The 19,379-nt window shown below is 44.6% G+C and overlaps 2 protein-coding genes and 1 long non-coding RNA gene across 7 annotated transcripts in view; 2 read left to right on the top strand and 1 right to left on the bottom strand.

Moving 5' to 3' along the window:
- ralaa (RAS like proto-oncogene Aa) overlaps positions 1–9,180 on the top strand; it is a 25,911-nt gene extending 16,731 nt beyond the window's left edge. For 2 of the 4 annotated variants that reach the window (XM_021562825.3, XM_090199694.1), the window contains one exon: positions 6,589–9,180. The gene's annotated coding sequence lies outside the window, so the exon portion shown is untranslated. The remainder of the gene's footprint in view (positions 1–6,588) is intronic. The other 2 variants (XM_090199695.1, XM_021562826.3) reach the window with 2 other exon arrangements.
- LOC149977426 (uncharacterized) overlaps positions 1–19,379 on the bottom strand; it is a 243,891-nt gene that overhangs the window by 128,509 nt on the left and 96,003 nt on the right. The gene's annotated exons all lie outside the window — the stretch shown is intronic.
- cdk13 (cyclin dependent kinase 13) lies at positions 9,174–19,379 on the top strand. The gene is made up of 14 exons (XM_021562823.3): positions 9,174–11,825; positions 12,792–13,334; positions 13,458–13,622; positions 13,760–13,899; positions 14,087–14,257; positions 15,236–15,425; positions 15,642–15,698; positions 15,846–15,947; positions 16,078–16,155; positions 16,311–16,427; positions 16,543–16,674; positions 16,809–17,008; positions 17,188–17,658; positions 17,897–19,379. Exons 1-14 carry the CDS (start codon positions 10,687–10,689, stop codon positions 18,574–18,576), a joined length of 4,185 nt encoding a protein of 1,394 aa, XP_021418498.2. The 5' UTR covers positions 9,174–10,686; the 3' UTR covers positions 18,577–19,379.

Below are 19,379 nucleotides of genomic sequence, written 5' to 3'. Positions count from 1 at the left end.
AGGCGATGATCGAGTCATGCGTCCTCCAAAACATGGAACGCCAAACCACGCTCCTTAACACCTGCCCGCTTATCCCAGAAGCCAGCCGTGTCGGAGGAAACACTGTTCAACTGACGACCGAAGTCAGCTTGCAGGCGCCTGGCCTGCCACAAGAAGTTGCTAGAGCGCGATGAGCCAACTAAAGCCTCCTCTAACCCAGACGACGCTGGGCCAATTGTGCGCAGCCATATGGGACTCCCAGAAGAAGTTGCTTTTAGGGTCAGTCGCTCTTTAAGGTCCTCCATTAACTTTTTTCTTAAATAGTGCACGTTTTTTGGCGAGCTAGGTTGTGTTCAATAGGCAGGGAAACAGAACATTTTGAAACCTGAATATTTAGTTTGTGTAGTACCTCCAAAGGTTTCTCTGAACATGATTCTGATTCATGTCACAACAGGGTGGTGACTTGTGGCTATGCACCAAAGATGACCATCTCTGCCACCATAGTTAGAGCACACCATCTGCAACTACATTTTCCATAGACCGTTTACTCTGCAAGGCTTATCATGCAACTATTGAGTGACTTTAATGCAACCCAGGGTGTTTTATTGTATTTTTATTTCACCTTAATTTAATCAGGTAGGCTAGTTGAGAACAAGTTCTCATTCACAACTGCAACCTGGCCAAGATCAAGCAAAGTAGTGCGACACAAAAAACAGAGTTACACATGGAATAAATCTAGTCAATAACACAATAGAGAAAAAAAAGTATATATACAGTGTGTGCAAATGAGGTAAGATAAGGGAGGTAAGGCAATAAATAGGCCATAGTGGTGAAATAATTACAATTTAGCAATTAGACACTGGAGTGATAGATGTGCAGAAGATGAATGTGCAAGTAGAGATACTGGGGCGCAAAGGAGCAAAAAGAAACAGTATGGGGATGAGGTAGTTGGATGGGCTATGTACAGGTGCAGTGATCTGTGAGCTGCTCTGGCAGCTGGTGCTTAAAGTTAGTGAGGCAGATATGGATCTCCAGCTTCACTGATTTTTGCAATTCGTTCCAGTCATTGGCAGCAGAGAACTGTAAGGAAAGGCGGCCAAAGGAAGTGTTGGCTTTGGGGGTGACCAGTGAAATATACCTGCTGGAGCGCGTGCTATGTTGCTGCTATGGTGACCAGTGAGCTGAGGCGGGGCTTTACCTAGCAAAGACTTTTATAGATGACCTGGAGCCAGTGGGTTTGGCGACGAGTTTGAAGCGAGGGCCAGCCAACGAGAGCCAACAGGTCGCAGTGGTGGGTGGTATATGGGGCTTTGGTGACAAAACGGATGGCACTGTGGTGGACTGCATCCAATTTGCTGAGTAGAGTGTTGGAGGCTATTTAGTAAATAACATTGCCAAAGTCAAGGATTGGTAGGATTGGAGATGCTTAATGTGAGACTGGAAGGAGAGCTTACAGTCTAACCAGACACCTAGGTATTTGTAGTTGTCCACATATTTTAAGTCAGAACCGTCCAGGCTAGTGATGCTGGATGGGCGTGCAGGTGCGGGCAGCGATCGGTTGAGGAGCATGCATTTAGTTTGACCTGCATTTAAGAGCAATAGGAGGCCACGGAAGGAGAGTTGTATGGCATTGGAGGTTGTGTCCAAAGAAGGGCCAAATGTATACAGGATGGTGTCGTCTGCGATCAGAGAGCAGCAAGAGCGACATCATTGATGTATACAGAGAAAAGAGTCAGCCTGAGAATTGAACCCTTTGGCAGTCCCATAGAGACTGCCAGAGGTCCGGAAAACAAGCCCTCCGATTTGACACACTGAACTCTGTCTGAGAAGTAGTTGGTGAACCAGGCGAGGCAGTCATTTGAGAAACCAGGGCTGTTGAGTCTGCTGATAAGAATGTGGTGATTGACAGTTGAAAGCCTTGGCCAGGTCGATGAATACAGCTGCACAGTATTGTCTCTTATCGATGGCGGTTATGATATCATTTTGGACCTTGAGCGTGACTGAGCTGCACCCATGACCAGCTCGGAAACCAGATTGCATAGCGGAGAAGGTACGGTGGAATTCAGGGTAGGATATATATATATATATGTCTGTAGCAGTTTTTGTCTAGAGTGTCTCCCCCTCTGAAGAGGGGGATGACCGCGGCACCTTTCTAATCTTTGGGGATCTCAGACGATACAAAAGAGAGGTTGAACAGGCTAGTAATAGGGGTTGCAACAATTTCGGTTGATCATTTTAGAAAGCAAGGGTCCAGACTGTCTAGCCCTGCTAATTTGTAGGGGTCCAAATTTTGCAGCTCTCTTAGAACATCAGCCATCTGGATTTGTGTAACGGAGAAATGGGGGAGGCTTGGACAAGTTGCCGTGGGGGGTGCAGGGCTATTGACCAGGGTAGGGGTGGCTGGGTGGAAAGCATGGCCATCTGTAGAAAAATGCTTATTGATATTCTCAATTATTCTTGATTTATCGGTGGTGACAGTGTTTCCTAGCCTCAGTGCAGTGGGCAGCTGGGAGGAGGTGCTCTTATTTCCCATGGACTTTAGTGTCCCAGAATTTTGGGGAGTTTGTGCTGCAGGATGCACATTTCTGTTTGAAAAAGCTAGCCTTTGCTTTCCTAACTGCCTGTATATATTTGTTCCTATATATTTGCGCATCGCGGGGGCTATTTGATGCGAATGCTGTACGCCACAGGATGTTTTTGTGCTGGTCAAGGACAGTCAGGTCTGGAGTGAACCACAGGCTATATCTGTTCCTGGTTCTACATTTGTTTTGAATGGGGCATGCTTATTTAATATTGCGAGGAAAGCACTTTTAAAGAATAACCAGGCATCTTTTACTGACGGCGTGTGTTCAATTTGTTTCAACTTTTGTTACGTTGCATGACGGTTTGTACTGAACGACACGTTTCCCAAAAACATTATTGAACACAGAGGTACATTTGCTCCATTTGTGGGTGTAGTTAATCAATGTTTCATGTATTCAATTTCTCAGATTCAGTTCTCTCAATTGATTCAAAAACGGGGACAACATCCTGGTTCTTTGCCCAGCCAGGAAAGTAGTAAACAGAAGGTTCTGGCTTTCTGTTCCCCTCTGATGCTCATACGCCACGTTAGAAGGGAAGGTCACAAAAAAAACGTTCTTTTTGCCACTGCTCAAAGAAATAAAGGGAACACTTAAACAACACAATGTAACTCCAAGTCAATCACACTTCTTTGAAATCAAACTGTCCACTGATTGAAGCAACACTGATTGACAATAAATTTCACATGCTGTTGTGCAAATGGAATAGGCAACAGGTGGAAATTATAGGCAATTAGCAAGACACCCCCAATAAAGGAGTGGTTCTGCAGGTGATAACCACAGACCACTTCTCAGTTCCTATGCTTCCTGGCTGATGTTTTGGTCACTTTTGAATGCTGGCGGTGCTTTCACTCTAGTGGTAGCATGAGACGGAGTCTACAACCAACACAAGTGGCTCAGGTAGTGCAGCTCATCCAGGATGGACCATCAATGCGAGCTGTGACGACAAGGTTTTCTGTGTCTGTCAGCGTAGTGTCCAGAGCATAGGAGACGTGGAGGAGGCCGTAGGAGGGCAACAACCCAGCACTGCCAGAGCCCTGCAGAGCCCTGCAGAGCCCCTCCATGTGCTCGCCAGAGGTAGCCTGACTGCCATTAGGTACCGAGATGAGATCCTCAGACCCCTTATGAGACCATATGCTGGTGCGGGTTGGCCCTGGGTTCCTCCTAATGCAAGACGATGCTAGACCTCATGTGGCTGGAGTGTGTCAGCAGTTCCTGCAAGAGGAAGGCATTGATGCTATGGACTGGCCCGTCCGTTCCCCAGACCTGAATCCAACTGAGCACATCTCGCTCCATCCACCAACACCACGTTGCACCACAGACTGTCCAGGAGTTGGTGGATGCTTTAGTCCAGGTCTGGGAGGAGATCCCTCAGGAGACCATCCGCCACCTCATCAGGAGCATGCCCAGGTGTTGTAGGGAGGTCATACAGGCACGTGGAGGCCACACACACTACTGAGCCTCATTTTGACTTTTTTTAAGGACATTACATCAAAGTTGGATCAGCCTGTAGTGTGGTTTTCCACTTTAATTTTGAGTGTGACTCCAAATCCAGACCTCCATGCGTTGATAAATTTGATTTCCATTGATACATTTTTGTGATTTTTGTTGTCAGCACATTCAACTATGTAAAGAAAAAAGTATTTAATAAGAATATTTCATTCATTCAGATCTAGGATGTGTTATTTTAGTATTCCCTTTATTTTTTTGAGCAGTGTAGTTCAATAGCCCTGTCGAGCCTTTCCACTCCCTATTTAATCTTGCTCTTGTGACTGACTTGGTTCGAACCAGGTCTCCTGCATGTCAGAAGACTGTTAGCCCACTTAGCTAAGGCACATTGGGATGAATTCAGGAAGCTAACACAAGTCAAGTCTCCAGCAAGGTTACTTGAAGAGTATGGTTCATCAAACCACCTCAGTTGCATTTTATCCCCTTTAGACCTCATACTCTGAGATTATGGCACCAATATAACTGTCTGGGTTTTAATTCAGGCGTACTGCACGACACTGTGGCAAACCGAAGCAGAACCATCTGGCTTATCAGAGCCCTTCTAAGGATAGCCTTTCCACTCCATAGCCATAAGGACAGCCTTTCCACTCCTATGACATTGCTATTCAACTATATTCTTATGGGGCCAAATTTTGTTTTTTGTGACATTCCCTTCTAACTTGGCTTGTGATCATCATAGAGGGGAATAATAATAGCTTATAGCCAAAGCGGTTCAAATGTTAGAGCCAAACTCGTGTGGAGAAAATGTATTCAACATGCCACATTGGCTTCAGTAACCGCCAGAAGTTCATGTTTACCACAGCGAGCATTTGATTCGATCTCTTCTCCTCTACCTTCCCTGGTTGGCAAGGTGATGTTGCGAGGTACTGTACATAATATATAAGGAGGTACTGTACATAATGACGAGATGGTCTTGTCTGCGCCCCTAACAATGGTAGCCGTTGTTCCAAAAGCGGGAAGGCAGGCAGACTGCTTATCACTGTATTCCCGCATGGAGGAATTGACGGGAGGGGACCCTCTCACTTCACCTCTTCCTCTCTAGTCATCACACTGTCATTAACATTGATGCCTTGATGTCCATTGTGATTGGGAACAAGTAGACCAGCGTTTCCAAAACTCATTCTGCGGTACCCCAAGGGGTGTACGTTTTGGTTTTTGCATTAACGCTACAGTGCTAGGGCAAAAGCCAAAACGTGTGCCCCTTTGGGTCCCGGGGACAGAGTTTGGGAAAACCCTGAAGTAGACTATCCCCACACCTAGATTAACAGTTATATGCAATGTTTGGAGTACCTCCTTTTTTTTTGCCTCAAATTATGTTTTCCTTTTGACTGAATTCCTTGTTATTGGAATTTCATCATAGACATTACATTTCAGACATTACATTGGACTACTTCAATTTTTAACTCTTACCCGCCATGTCTAGACTTGACAGTTCATTCAGCTTTTGTATTTTGACCATGGAGTTCTGATCATGCAATTAAGAACGTCATGCATCTAAAACTACATTTAAATGTGTCCACATTGTGTTCAGTTTCCCTTTTCCCATGCTATATTCAAATGCCAGTATGCATTCTGCAAACGGTGGAACAGGATAAATCTGACACAACTTGATGGCTGTAGCCTATTAGCCAGCTAACCTCTAACTAGCCAGCAAGCTACAGGACACACCACCTCATTCCAGGGTTTTACTTTATTTTTACTATTTTCTACATTGTAGAATAATAGTGAAGATATCAAAACTATAAAATGGAATCATGTACTAACCAAAAAAGTGTTAAACAAATCAACATATATTTGAGATTCTTCAAAGTAGCCACCCTTTGCATTGATGACAGCTTTGCACACTCTTTGCATTCTCTCAACCACCTTAATGAGGTAGTCACCTGGAATGCATTTCAATTGACAGGTGTGCCTTGTTAAAAGTTCATTTGTGGAATTTCATTCCTTAATGCGTTTGAGCCAATCAGTTGTGTTGTGACAAGGTAGGGGTGGTATACAGAAGTCCATATTATGGCAACAACAGCTCAAATAAGCAAAGAGAAACAAAGAACTTTGAACGTTTCTTCAAGTGCAGTTACAAAAACCATCACGCGCTATGATGAAACATCAACTGTTCAGAGAAGACTGTATGAATCAGGCCTTCATGGTCGAATTACTGCAAATAAACCACTAAAGGACACCAATAAGAGACTTGCTTGGGCCAAGAAACACAAGCAATGAACATTACAGGTAGAACTCTTTCCTTTGGTCTGATGAGCCCAAATTTGTGTTTTTTGGTTCCAACTACCATGTCTTTGTGAGACGCAGAGTAGGTGAGCGGATGATCTCGGCATGTGTAGTTCCCACCGTGAAGCATGGAGGAGGAGATGTGATGGTGTGGGGATGCTTTGCTGGTGAAACTGTCAGTGATTTATTTAGAATTAAAGGTACACTTAACCAGCATAGCTAACACAGTATTCTGCAGAGATACGCCATCCCATCTGGTTTGCACTTAGTCCCACTATCATTTGTTTTTCAACAGGACACTGACCCAACACACCTCCAGGCTGGAGAGTGATGGAGTGCTGACCTGGCCTCCATAATCACCCGACCTCAACCCAATTGAGATGGTTTGGGATGAGTTGGACCACAGAGTGAAGGAATAGCAGCCAATAAGTGCTCCGCATATGTGGGAACTCCTTCAAGACTGTTGAAAAAACATTCCAGGTGAAGCTGGTTGAGAGAATGCCAAGTGTGCAAAGCTGTCAAGGCAAAGAATGGCTACTTTGAAGAATGTCAAATATTAAAATACATTTTGATTTAGCACTTTTTTAGATACTACATGATTCCACAGTTTTCACTATTTCCACAGTCCACAGATTCCACAGTCTTCACTATTATACAATGTAGAAAATAGTAAAAATAAAAACCATTGAATGAGTAGGTGTCCAAACGTTTGGCTGGTACTGTAGCTAGCGATGCTAAAGGGATTTCTTACAGGTTAGCTTAACTCTAGCCAAACAAAACATTGTTTTTCTAATAAACGCTGGCCAACTAGCTAATTGAAGCTAGCAAACGCCTTTCTTACACGCTAGGAACGTATTTCCTTCAACATTTCATGAAAAAAAAGGTGCTTCTCTCCCAAAACACAAGTTTTCTGGAAACTTGTGGGCGGAGTGCTGATGTGGCCCACTGCTTGCACCTTCGGTAGCCTGATTGGGTCCAGAATGAGAAGAAATTCACACATGCATGCATTTCTGACCACCTCTTGAAGTGGTGAGACGGATCCGACCACAATGCGACTTTTGCATCTATACCGGTCTTTTTCAATGCGATATTCATATTCTGATGGGCGAAGTCGCATGTAAATGTCAAGTGAAGACAGCCTTAGACAGGCAGTCCAATTCTGATTTGGCAAAAGAGCTTCATCTGATTGGTCAAATTAGTGGGAAAAGATCGGAATTGGGCTGCCTGTGTAAACACAGCCTTAAAGTAATTGTCCAGTGGATCTATTTTAAAAGTTAAATTCTGATAACTCATACCCGTATAATGTCGTGACTCAGCCTATACTCGTATTTTTGGCCAAAGCATGAATTGGAGAATAAACGCTTCAAAACCACCACAATTGTGTTTCTGACAGTTAAAAAATATATATATATATATATTTCCGCATAAAGGATGATGAGCTGGCCAATCAGCTGTCTACTCATTATTTTTTTGTTGGTTTTCGCCCACTCCATTCCTGCTTAAAGCTGTTTTTTAACATATTTTTTTAAGAATTGGTAGAAAAACTTCACTCGTTTTGTAATCAATTATCTGGAAACACTGGAATGCTACTTTAATATAAATCTGGAAATACTGGAGATTGTTTTTGGGAAACTCACCCCATGATAGTTTGAACTTTTCAGTCTTACATAACTTGATGTTATAACCCCCTAAAGTCTATTGATGCACCGGTGTGTTATCTAAATAACATAATTAAAAAATCCCATCAAAATCTGTCAGTTTGAGCTAGAGAGATCTAGCATGGGCTATGTCTCAATCCACTTTATCCGCCTATGTCGCCCTTCCGCATCTGCAGTGGAAAGTGGCGGAGCTGCAGAGCTGTTTGTCAAACCAGGAGACATCCAGAAGTGTCGCTGGACCAGTCCTAAAGGTAACCCATACAAATGAATGGAGGTAGTTTTGTGCCAACAAAAATAAGGGGTTAAATGTGTTTAATTCCTGAGCTTTCTTATCTCCTTGATATAGGACAGACACTTCAAAACTTTATTCCTTATGATTTATTTTTGTACTGTCTTGCCGTTTATGAATGTATAATTCATTGCATTTATGTGTTTATATGGGCTATAGTAGTAAAGGCCAAGTGTAATATTTTGTCATGCTTTATTTATTTTTTGGGGATACCTAAAAGGCTCCTAAAATTTCAAATCAAATAGCTAAATGATCCATTGTATGACCTTAAAACAATTCCATGTCATCTTAGACCCCCCCCCCCCCCGCTCTTGTAGAATTCTGTAGCATACCATTATCTACTTCCATGGTGCTACCTTGCTTTCTGACTGACCTAGATCAAGTTCTGTTTGTTTGTGTGTATGCACGTGCGGGGGTCCAACTACTTGGTCCCTACTTGGTAACTCTGTCTCAAATGACAAATGTTTTTATTAACTTATTTTCCTATTGTTCGGCGTAATCACAATGGACTGGGCCAGGTCAAATTGAGCAAGGCCAGGTCTGGTTCGTGAGACTTATGTAGGACTTTGTATTACATTTTGTTGCATTAATGTGAATGCAGGTCAATTTTCTCTACAGGAAACTTTTAATGTGAGTTTTTTTTATTTATTTATTTTTTTACTGTACACATGCCTTATGTTTTTAATATCCTTTTACTTTCAATTTGTAATATTTATCTTTGATTTGCTTTATCAAACTGAAGATCAATCTCAATATGGATGTTGGTTATACCTGTATTGTGTAGTTATTATGTTGTCTGTTTACTCACATCCTTAACAAAAACACTAATGTATCTTACTGTTACTGGGTACGATAATTGAAATGCTGTGTACCTTTCAGTTCATGTTTTGTGAGCTATTGGATAGACAAATAAAGTGATTATAATTTTTTTACAAACAAATCCACCCCTTTTTATTCTGAGACTTACATTGCAGTAACAGAACAATCAGTGCAACACAGCTGTAAATTGACTACTTTAATATTTTGTTTAAATGTAATATTCATAGTAGACATTGCAAACTAAAATGACCCATTAATGGGATATGTTCTCTTTCCAACATTCGTTTTGGCGGAATCAAATTGTATTAGGCACATGTGCCGAATACAACAGGTGTAGACCTAGTGAAATGCTTAATTACAAAGTCAACTCATGCAGTGTTTAGTTGCATAATCTTGACTAGTGAGGAATAATAATTGTAGCCTTTCTAGCCTTTCTAGGTGACGCGGGGCGAAAATCTTTAATATACCTATACTGAACAAAAATATGAATGCAACATGTAATGTGCTGGTTTCATGAGCTGAAATCCTAGAAATGTTCCAAACTCATTCCGATTGGCTGGGCCTGGCTCCCAAGTGGGTGAGCCTATGCCCACACATGGCTGCACCCATGCCCAGTCATGTGAAAGGATAAATCTGGGCCTAATTATTTCATTTAAATTGACTGATTTCCTTATGAACTTTAACTCAGAAAAATATTTAATTGTTGCATTTTGCGTTTTATATTTTCAGTATAGTTTATGTTGTTTGTCCCATATGACATGTAGGCTATACCCCCCCCCCCCCCCTCCCTCCAACCAAAATCACACATTCAGTGTTATTGGCTCTCGCTCTGTGACCACTTCTTGGCGCATCCTAGGGGTTGTATATTTTGGCCTGGCTATAGGTAATACAAAGTAACGCAGTATGATATTTGGAATGAAAAATTACTTAATGTTAGATTGACTATTTTCATTCCCAATGTGGAGAAACTTGTGTGTCAGGAGTTTTCCTTTGGTAGTGACGTAAACACAGATCTGCACATCATTGGACGTAACAGCGGAATAGTAGGCCTTCAGTTTGAAAGCTACGGTTTGCGTGCTAGTTAGCTACCTACTTCCTTGTTAGTCCAAACTGGAGTGTGATGGCAAGCGTAAAGAAGTTTGTCCTAAAAAGCGAATGGTTTTTCCTTATTTTCAGCACTTTGGGAATACATTTTTAAAGCCGATGTGAGCTGCGATATTCCTAAAGAAACATTTCCTTTCGAGCAGGAGACATTGGGCCTGCTACACTAAGCATGGAATGGAATGCAATTACGAGACACTGCCTAGCTAGCTACAGTTGCTAGCTAGTTAGCTACAGTTGCTAGCTAGTTAGCTCTGGCTAGCCAGCTAGCAAATCTTTGGAATTGCAGACCAAGATTCTAATGATTTATTTTTCTCGTATTATCAGAAATTAATATCGAGGTAAACATTGGATGGACTTGGTTGATGATTCCGATGGATTATCGCTTGGAATAGCTCACTACCAGTTAGTGACTAGCTAGTTAGCTTTTAGCTTGCTAGCTAATTTGTAGCAAATGTTTTGTGTGGCAACATAACACTAAAGACAACTAATATTACCAAAAGTATATATCACATATTTTTGATAAATGCCTAACCCGGAGGTGTTTCGCGAGGGTCGGGGAAGAAGCCCATCGACACAGAGAAGTGCCAGACAGGAGCGGCGCAGTAACGTTAAACCTGGAAGCGGTGCTACTCCGCACCGAGAGAAACACCGGGAGAAGAGGCGGTCGTCATCTATCCGAAAGAAACACAGTCACGCTAGGGGGAAAACACAATGGCATACGCCAGATGAACCAGACAGTGAACGGAGAGGCACTCTTGAAAGAGGTGAACTTCGGACTTTAGTGGAATATGACGATGTGAGTTCCCAGTCAGAACGCTTTTCTGGGAGCCCTTCGCCGAAACCAGAACCGCATGCTACTATTTTGGTCGACCGACTTAGCGAAGTTGAGTTCACAGGCATGAACGGACCGACATCCCCAGAGAGAAGGTCTCGAAGAGACAGGGCTGTATTGCATCTCAGGAAGGATGAACAAATCAGTGGTTCGTCCGAGAGGAATAGACAAGAGAAGGAACCGAAAAGAAAGGAACGCCAGAGCCGTGAGAGGGATACTTCGAAATCTCGTGGTAGTAGCCTGAGCGCCACCAAAAACAACCGAGACGGTGCGAGAAACATTGACAGTAACGGCAAGAAGACGTCTACAACCTTGGCCCCCATGTCTTTGGACAAAAAGGAATCTAAACGGCACAAAAGTAAGACACGTTCTGAAAAGGAGCCCCCGTCTGCATACAGGGATGCACCACAATCATACCGAGATGACCGTGAAGAACTCGGGGCCTACAGAAGAAGTCCTGGTTTCAAGGCAGACAGCCCACATGGGAAATCGTATTCCTATGGATATCAGTCTCCCAGTGGTAGTTATAATAACCAGTTTATATCTAGAAGAAGTCCCAGTTATGGGAACAAAAGGCTGTCCCCTACTTCAACATACTACAGCCGAGATTCTGAGGTCTATGGTGCCTACAACATTTCAAAGTCGCCCAGTTCATACTCGAGCAACAAAAGAAAGCGGTCTCCAACGAGCCCATTCAATTGGCGCAGGTCTCCAAGTTATGGCCGACATAGTCCATTCGAACAGGGAGAACTTGCTTCAAGTCCCTACGGTACCCGTCGGCGATCACGAAGTCCATACCGAAAGTCACTGAGCCCAAGTCCAGACGTAAGGTAAGCAATTTATCAGAGGTTACTGTACTGGCTGAAAGCGAATTATTAATAGGTGTTACTCTCCACCTTATGACATCTCTTGGAGAAAATAATGGTATGAATGTATATTTTTTTGTTGAATTTAGTGATACTGAGAGACATTGATGTAAATTTGAGGGCAGAATCTGGATCACCCAAGTGAGCAAAGCTTTGTGAAACTCATTTAGTACAACTATTTTACCAGATTGTGATTCAGATTGTAATGATGCCTTCAATGCCACTGAAAGTGTTTATTTGCCATTCCAGTAGTCTGCTAAAACAGCACTTATTAGACAGTATGAACATTGCCACGTGTTTTTCTGTTGCTTATTAGAACCATTTGATTTCATCCTTGGTGTGTTTCCTGACTGACTCTGCATTTGGTTAATGAGATTTGTCAACCATGAGACACTAGACGCGGAAGCCTATTTTACTTCCTCAAAATAACCATAATGAATCTAAGAACTCAAGAAATCTGTAATTTTGTTGTTTTTGCCGAGGATGTTTGTTGTGTAATTTGACATCTAAGGTGTTTGCAGTATTTCTCAAGTAAAGAAAATGTGTGACGTGTTATCTTATGTAAACAAAAGACAGAGCTGCTGGGCAGGTCTGTCTCACTGTTTATGCTATTGGATAGAAAGCAATCACAGCTGCTATTCACCCCATGTTGGAGGAGAAATGGACATTGTTCAATCTAAATCCAGCCTTCATTTACCTGTTGTAATGCATGGATATTCCAAACTTTTTTATTATTGTTGTTGAGGATACTGACTTTATGACAAATAATCCTACTTACACGTTGTAGTCAATTTCGACACTAGAATAACTGTTTCTGACTAATCGATGCCACACAGACCATTTTCAAAGGGATTTGTTGCTTTTTAAAGGCAGTCACTCTTTAAAGGGAACTTTTCCTCTATGAGAGATTCATGTCTCTCCTTTCTCCAGGCGATCTGGCAAGTCTCGAAGCAGGAGTCCGTATTCCCCCTCGAGGCACTCCCGCTCACGCAGCCGCCACCGCCACTCTCGCTCCCGCAGCCGACCCTCCAGCCTCTCCCCCAGCACACTGACCTTCAAGAGCAGCCTGGCGGCCGAGCTCAGCAAGCAGAAGAAGGCCAAAGCTGCCGAGGCAGCTGCCCGGGCCAAGAGCTCCAGTAGCACCTCAACTCCCACCAAGGTTCCCTCTGCAGGCTCCCACCAACCCAGCCCCAAGACCAACCATGCCACTAAGAAGGGCCCCAGGACCCCTGTGTCGAGCCAGCCCCAGTCCCCCGCAGACAGGACCTCCAAGAGGAGCACAGAGCCCCCCAAGCCCAGCAAGGATAGAGATGTGAAGGGAAAGGATGTCCCCTCGGTGCAACGAGACAAGAGGAAAGTACCAGCACCTGGACAGGGCAAAGAGAAGGAACGAGTCACTGCCCCAACTGCCTCTACACTGACATCTCTACACCTGCCCCCGAACATCCTCGAGCACTTAGCTGGAGCAGACAGGTAATCGAACATAATAAAGAGTTTTTTTATAATTAAGAGAACTCATACATTTTTTCACACTCATACATGCCTCCCCCTCTTTCCATAGCCTAACTTTTCATCTTATTTTCCTCCCCTGTGCAGCTTGAAGGACGTCTTACCATCGCTATCAGGGAAGAATCCAGCAGAGCGTCAGAAGGCCCGCCACCTCCTGAGCGACCTGCCCCTTCCTCCCGAGCTACCCACAGGCGCCTCCTCCCCTCACAGCCCATATGACGAGAAGAAGACCACGCTTCGCCGCAGGCCCAAGTATGTCTGGACCCCTTGACTTTCCATGTCTCACCCTACCACGTCAATGGCCTATGCTCCTCAATAAGCTCTACTGCCTGGGGTTGAGAACCACTGCTTGACCTAATCTCTTGTTGGTTGGTTTGTCTTTCTCCCAGGATCTGCGGCCCACGCTTTGGGGAGATCAAGGAGACTGAGATCGATTGGGGGAAACGGTGCGTGGACAAGTTTGAGATCATCGGCATCACAGGAGAAGGCACCTACGGCCAGGTGTACAAGGCAAAAGACAAAGATACAGGTGAGGACGACTAAATGCTTACGCTGTATTATTTTACCATCAACGTTTTAACCAAACAGAATAATCTGTTTGTCAAACTCTTAAATTAACATTTGAGTCTTTCTATGCCCAAGGTAACTATTATGTATGAAAAGTTATCTTCTAATATCCTCTGCCCTTTACTTATATCTATATCCCTGTGGTGTAGCTGAGATGGTGGCCTTGAAGAAGGTGCGCCTCGACAATGAGAAGGAGGGCTTCCCTATCACCGCCATCAGGGAGATCAAGATCCTCCGCCAACTCAACCACAAGAGCATCATCAACATGAAGGAGATAGTCACTGACAAGGAGGACGCCCTGGACTTCAAGAACGACAAAGGTCCATATAACAAACCCACTGAATTATCATTCTGCATCCTAAATGGCACTCCATTCCCTACATAGTGCACTACTTTTGACCAGAGCCCTATGGCAGAGGTTCTATAACTTTTTAGGGCCGGGGACCCCTTTTGTGATAGCAATCAGATGAATCATCTTTTTAACCTTTATTTAGGCAAGTCAGTTAAGAACAAATTCTTATTTACAATGACGGCCTACTAAAAGGCAAAAGGCCTCCTGTGGGGGCCTGGGATTAAAAATAAAATAATCTAGGACAAAACACACATCACAACAAGAGACGACACAACACTACATAGAGACCTAAGACAACAACATAGCATGGCAGCAACACACGACAGCAACATGGTAGCAGTAAAAAAACATGGTACAAACATTATTGGGCACAGACAACAGCACAAAGGGCAAGAAGGTAGTGAGATAAAAATAGCATACAAGGAGTTTTATGTCTTTGGCAGTGCACTGGGAAATTAACAAAGTCTCGGGCCCCTAGGAAGGAATATTTTAACGGCCCACCTCTTGGCATTGGGAGATAATTTTGCAGTTGTTCAAGCTAATATCCTCCAATTCAGTTTTAAAGCTTAAATTGCAATGTGTTTTAAAATAACATTTTGGGGGAATAGAAGTTTTATGATTTGAGTTGCACATTTTATATACAAAAATTGAAAATATCCCTGTGAACCTCCTAGGCCCATGTTGCCCAGGATTAAGAACACATTGTAGATTAATAATATTACATTGTATTACACCCCCTAAACTTATCCCATGGATCTCTTGGCCAAAATGTACAAAAATATATATTGATATATCATTTTGAATTGTTTTAATATTTTTTAGATGCGGTACCCCACTTTGAGAACCCCTGGTCAAAAGTAGTGCCCTATGTAGGGAATAGGGTGCCATTTGGGATACAGACCATGTGTCTACATTGTTTCTCCATGCATTTGTTCTCCTTTTACAGGTGCGTTCTACCTGGTGTTTGAATACATGGACCACGACCTGATGGGGCTGCTGGAGTCTGGCCTGGTCCACTTCAACGAGAGCCACATCAAGTCCTTCATGAGGCAGCTGCTGGAGGGCCTCGACTACTGCCACAAGAAGAATTTCCTGCACAGGGACATCAAGTGCTCCAACATCTTGCTTAACAACAAGTGAGTGCTGCTCAGGATAGCTAGCCTGCTGGTCCCAGGTCTGTCGGTGCTGTCTTGTCAACTCCTATGGTCATTATCACACCAAAGCACAAGCAGATCTGGGACCAGGATAGTCAAAAATGAAAAACAATTTATATCCGCTGCGGAATCAGTTGAATTGTCTGACAGAAAGGAGTCGGAAGTCACGTTAATGCTGTGTTCTGTTCTCTACGCCAGGGGTCAAATAAAGCTGGCAGATTTTGGACTAGCTCGACTTTATAACTCTGAGGAGAGGTAAGTGTCCCGATATGGCTTAGAGTTGATTGCTGCCAATAGTTATGACTGTTTTGCTTCATCAAGCATATTGGTCTCAAATGTGTTTTGTTGTGGATGATGATGATATTATTGATACTTATGCATTTTTCTGTCCCTGTCTTGTAGCCGACCGTACACCAACAAGGTGATCACCCTGTGGTACAGACCCCCAGAGCTTTTACTGGGGGAGGAGAGGTACACACCTGCCATTGATGTGTGGAGCTGCGGGTAAGAGAGACACCTACATTTAGTTGATTAGGTGTGGTGTTTCACTGGCTGATATTCATGATTCTTAAACCGAGGACAGATGGTTCTATAAAGAGAATCATGCATTCACCCTGTTTTTGTCTTAAATCAGGTGCATTCTGGGGGAGCTTTTCACAAAGAAGCCCATTTTCCAAGCCAATCAGGAGCTTGCCCAGTTAGAGCTGATCAGGTACGTTGTGGTCCGAGGAGAAGGGTACTATAAATCCCTCAATTTCTTATAATCAGCATCCCTTTTAACGGTCTGAAAGACCTTCAGCTATCTCATTGGACAGTCTTCTTGTTAGGGCATATTTTACTCTGGCCTTTGGCTTTTCTCCCTTCCAGTCGAATCTGTGGCAGCCCCTGCCCCGCTGTGTGGCCAGATGTCATCAAGCTGCCCTACTTCAACACCATGAAACCAAAGAAACAGTACAGGCGGCGGTTGCGAGAAGAGTTTGCTTTGTGAGTCGATCTGCTTGTTTGAATTCAGTAATTGGGCTCATCATTGGTGCATGAAAAGAATGTTGTTATCCTTTGGCTGTGTTTGACTAACCACTTCATCTTTCTCTTTGGTTAGTATACCACCCTCTGCCCTGGACCTGTTTGACCACATGCTGGCGCTGGACCCCAGTAAGCGCTGCGCTGCCGAGGCGGCACTAAGCAGTGAGTTCCTCAAAGACGTGGACCCAACCAAGATGCCCCCACCAGAGTACGTTTGGCCAAAGACGTTTTACTTCATAGTCTGTGATTCATTACTGTAGAATATCATTTTTGTGATGACCCACCCTTTGATCTCCCTATTTCCATTTTGTCTCCTGTCCTCTTCCCATCTTTCTCCTCCAGTCTCCCCCTGTGGCAGGACTGCCATGAGTTGTGGAGTAAGAAGCGGCGGAGGCAGAAGCAGATGCCAGAGGAGCTGTCAGCCTCCAAGGCTCCCCGTAAGGAGCTGGGGCTGGGAGACGACAGTCGTAGCAACACCCCCCAGGGCTTCCCTCCGCCTGGGGGACTCAAAGGCCAATCTGTGGCTGCCTCAGCCCTACTGGGTGAGTGAATGGGCCTTTAGTCTAGTACCGCAAAGTCACCCCTCCTTACTGGCCTCACACCTTATCAGTTACACACTCACTTTAATGGCTTATATTGCAACGACTAATAACAACTTGGAGTGAATTAAGAGGTACTTTTTAGTAAATTGCTTAAATATATATATTTTTGTCTCCCGTAGACTCAAAAGCTCCCAACTCCCAGCTGACCCAGGAACAGCTGGCGGTTCTCCTCAACCTGCTCGGCCAGTCCAAGAGCGCTGTCAACCCGGCCCAGATTGCCAAGGTCAACCCCGAGACTCTACAGCAGCTCTCCAAGGTCCTGCCACCAGAACACTCTGACTCCGACCGGCCTCCAGAGCCACACCCTCCACTCAAGCCCCACAAGCTCCCTCAGTCAGGTGGAGCACCCCGCACGCCCCCCATGCCCAAGCCCCCATCGCCACATCCCTCGTCGGCATCGCAGGGTAAGCCTGATGGGGAGGCGTCGGCAGCCACCCAGACGGCAGTCACCATGCTACTGGCCCAGCTACTCCAGGCCCAGCAGAGGCAGGAAGCTGGCGATACAGACGGCACAAACGCACCAGCGGGAGGACCTCCTCCGCCACCCTCTGAGCCAAAGCTGCCCCCAGAGCCTATCCCTGTCTCGCCAGGTAACTACTCATAGAGAATATTGTGACATATTTTTTACCTAATTTTTTGCAAGCAGAAATAATGTATGTAGACTTGTATTCCACTGCTGTGACTATCCAGTAGGATTATCTGTCTCAAATTCTGTACACAATGGTTTTCATTTTGGAAATCCCTATGGTAGAATACGAACTTCCAAAGTAGGACGAGAACTATCCCTTTGCTTTGAACTAACATCATGTCTTGTGTTTTCCCCCTTAGTGTCCGAGGGGAGCGGAGTTTCATCCAGACCCATCCTCCCCCCCGACCAGAGACCCCCTGAACCACCCGAGCCCCCTCCCCGCTGTGAGGACTTGGACTACCGGCAGAAGATGGCGCGTAAGATGGGCCACCTGCTGCCTATGCCAACCTCAGGTGGAGCTGGTGAGGGAGGAAGGCTCCCGGAGCCAGACTACCCACCCCACCCCGGCACAGAAGGACCCAGCTATGGCGGTGACTACAGCCGCCCACCCCCTCCACCCTTCCCTCCTGTAGGTTTTGGCGACTGCTACATGGGCCACATGTTGGGGGGTGGCCTTCCCCCCCACAACCTGAGGGAAGTGTTCAGCAGCAGCACTCAGCAGTCCTCGGCTACCGGGTCCCTGGCCACCTCACTCCAGGAGCCCTTCCCTTCAGGCAGAGGTGGAGGTGTTAGCAGCATGGTGTTCAGCGGTGACAAAGACCATCGCTTTGAGTACAATCACAGCCCCTCCTTGCCTGTGGAAGGGAAGCCCAACCCCACCAGCATCCACCTCTATAACCATGCTACCCCTCCCCCGCCCATCCCTCCTCCGGGCCAGTCCTGGAGCTCCCCTTCCCAGGCTGTGGCCCCACCTATGCCCCTTGGCTTCAACCCACATGTGAACTCAGCAGCCATGCGAGGACGACACCTCCCCTTCTGATTGGCTGTGGCATAGTGAATGGGCGGGTATGATGGACACCTCAGACTTGTGGACTCAAAAGAAACTGAGCCCAAACCCTCTCAGGCTAGACCAGAGGGATCTGGAAATGCACACTTGATTTGTAATAAAAAATACAAAAATCTGTGTAAAGCATTTTATTCCTCCTGTATCTGGAATGTGGGGTATGTTGCAGAAGGGGGGTTGTTGTATAGGGGGGTCTTTTTTTGCTCATACTGTTTCATATTGTTTTTTTGTTTGTATTCTACTACTGTCTTTTAAATTAAGCTTTTACCTTTTTTGAGTGTACATTTACCAGGCTAGGTATTGCTTTTAAATATGTACCCAAGCCTTTCTTTTAATTGCTACCGAGCAAACTGTTTTGCACTACTGACTAAAGTAGGCGAGAACGATTTAGGTATGAAATTAAGTGCTATATCTGCACAACTTTTAGAAAATGACCTAAGTTTTTTTTTATTTTGGGCCAAGCATATGTTGAAACCAGGAGGGCTCAGTTGATCGGGCTCCTGACTTGAAGGTGGTTTGTTTTTGAAGAGGATTGGCTCCTGAAAGACTGGTGGCACATGGGTGACTGCAGTTAAACTGATAGCTACTGATTGACTTGATGGAGGAAGGCCATGTTCACTTTAATTTCCACAAGCCCTTTGCCAATAGCCATTGTAAAACAAAAGGAGACATGTAACCCAACTTCAAAAAATAATTTTTGTACTAAAATGTTTTTTTTTCTTTTCTGGGGGGGGGGGGGGGGGGGGTCATATGTTTATTAAAGAAATGCCAACAATGTT

The sequence above is a fragment of the Oncorhynchus mykiss genome, chromosome 15 (assembly GCF_057628025.1).
Source record: "Oncorhynchus mykiss isolate SJ-2025 chromosome 15, ASM5762802v1, whole genome shotgun sequence".
Lineage (NCBI taxonomy): Eukaryota > Metazoa > Chordata > Actinopteri > Salmoniformes > Salmonidae > Oncorhynchus > Oncorhynchus mykiss.
The sequence above is the reverse complement of the archived record's forward strand: the minus strand, read 5'-3'. Positions and strand labels throughout refer to the sequence as shown.

Bases quoted from the DNA above. Each gene is read 5' to 3' on its own strand.
- cdk13 (XM_021562823.3), top strand. From the start codon at position 10,687: ATGCCTAACCCGGAGGTGTTTCGCGAGGGTCGGGGAAGAAGCCCATCG. The intron at 15,948-16,077 runs GTAAGAGAGACA...GTCTTAAATCAG, and splicing joins ATTGATGTGTGGAGCTGCGG to GTGCATTCTGGGGGAGCTTT. The intron at 16,675-16,808 runs GTACGTTTGGCC...TTTCTCCTCCAG, and splicing joins ACCAAGATGCCCCCACCAGA to TCTCCCCCTGTGGCAGGACT.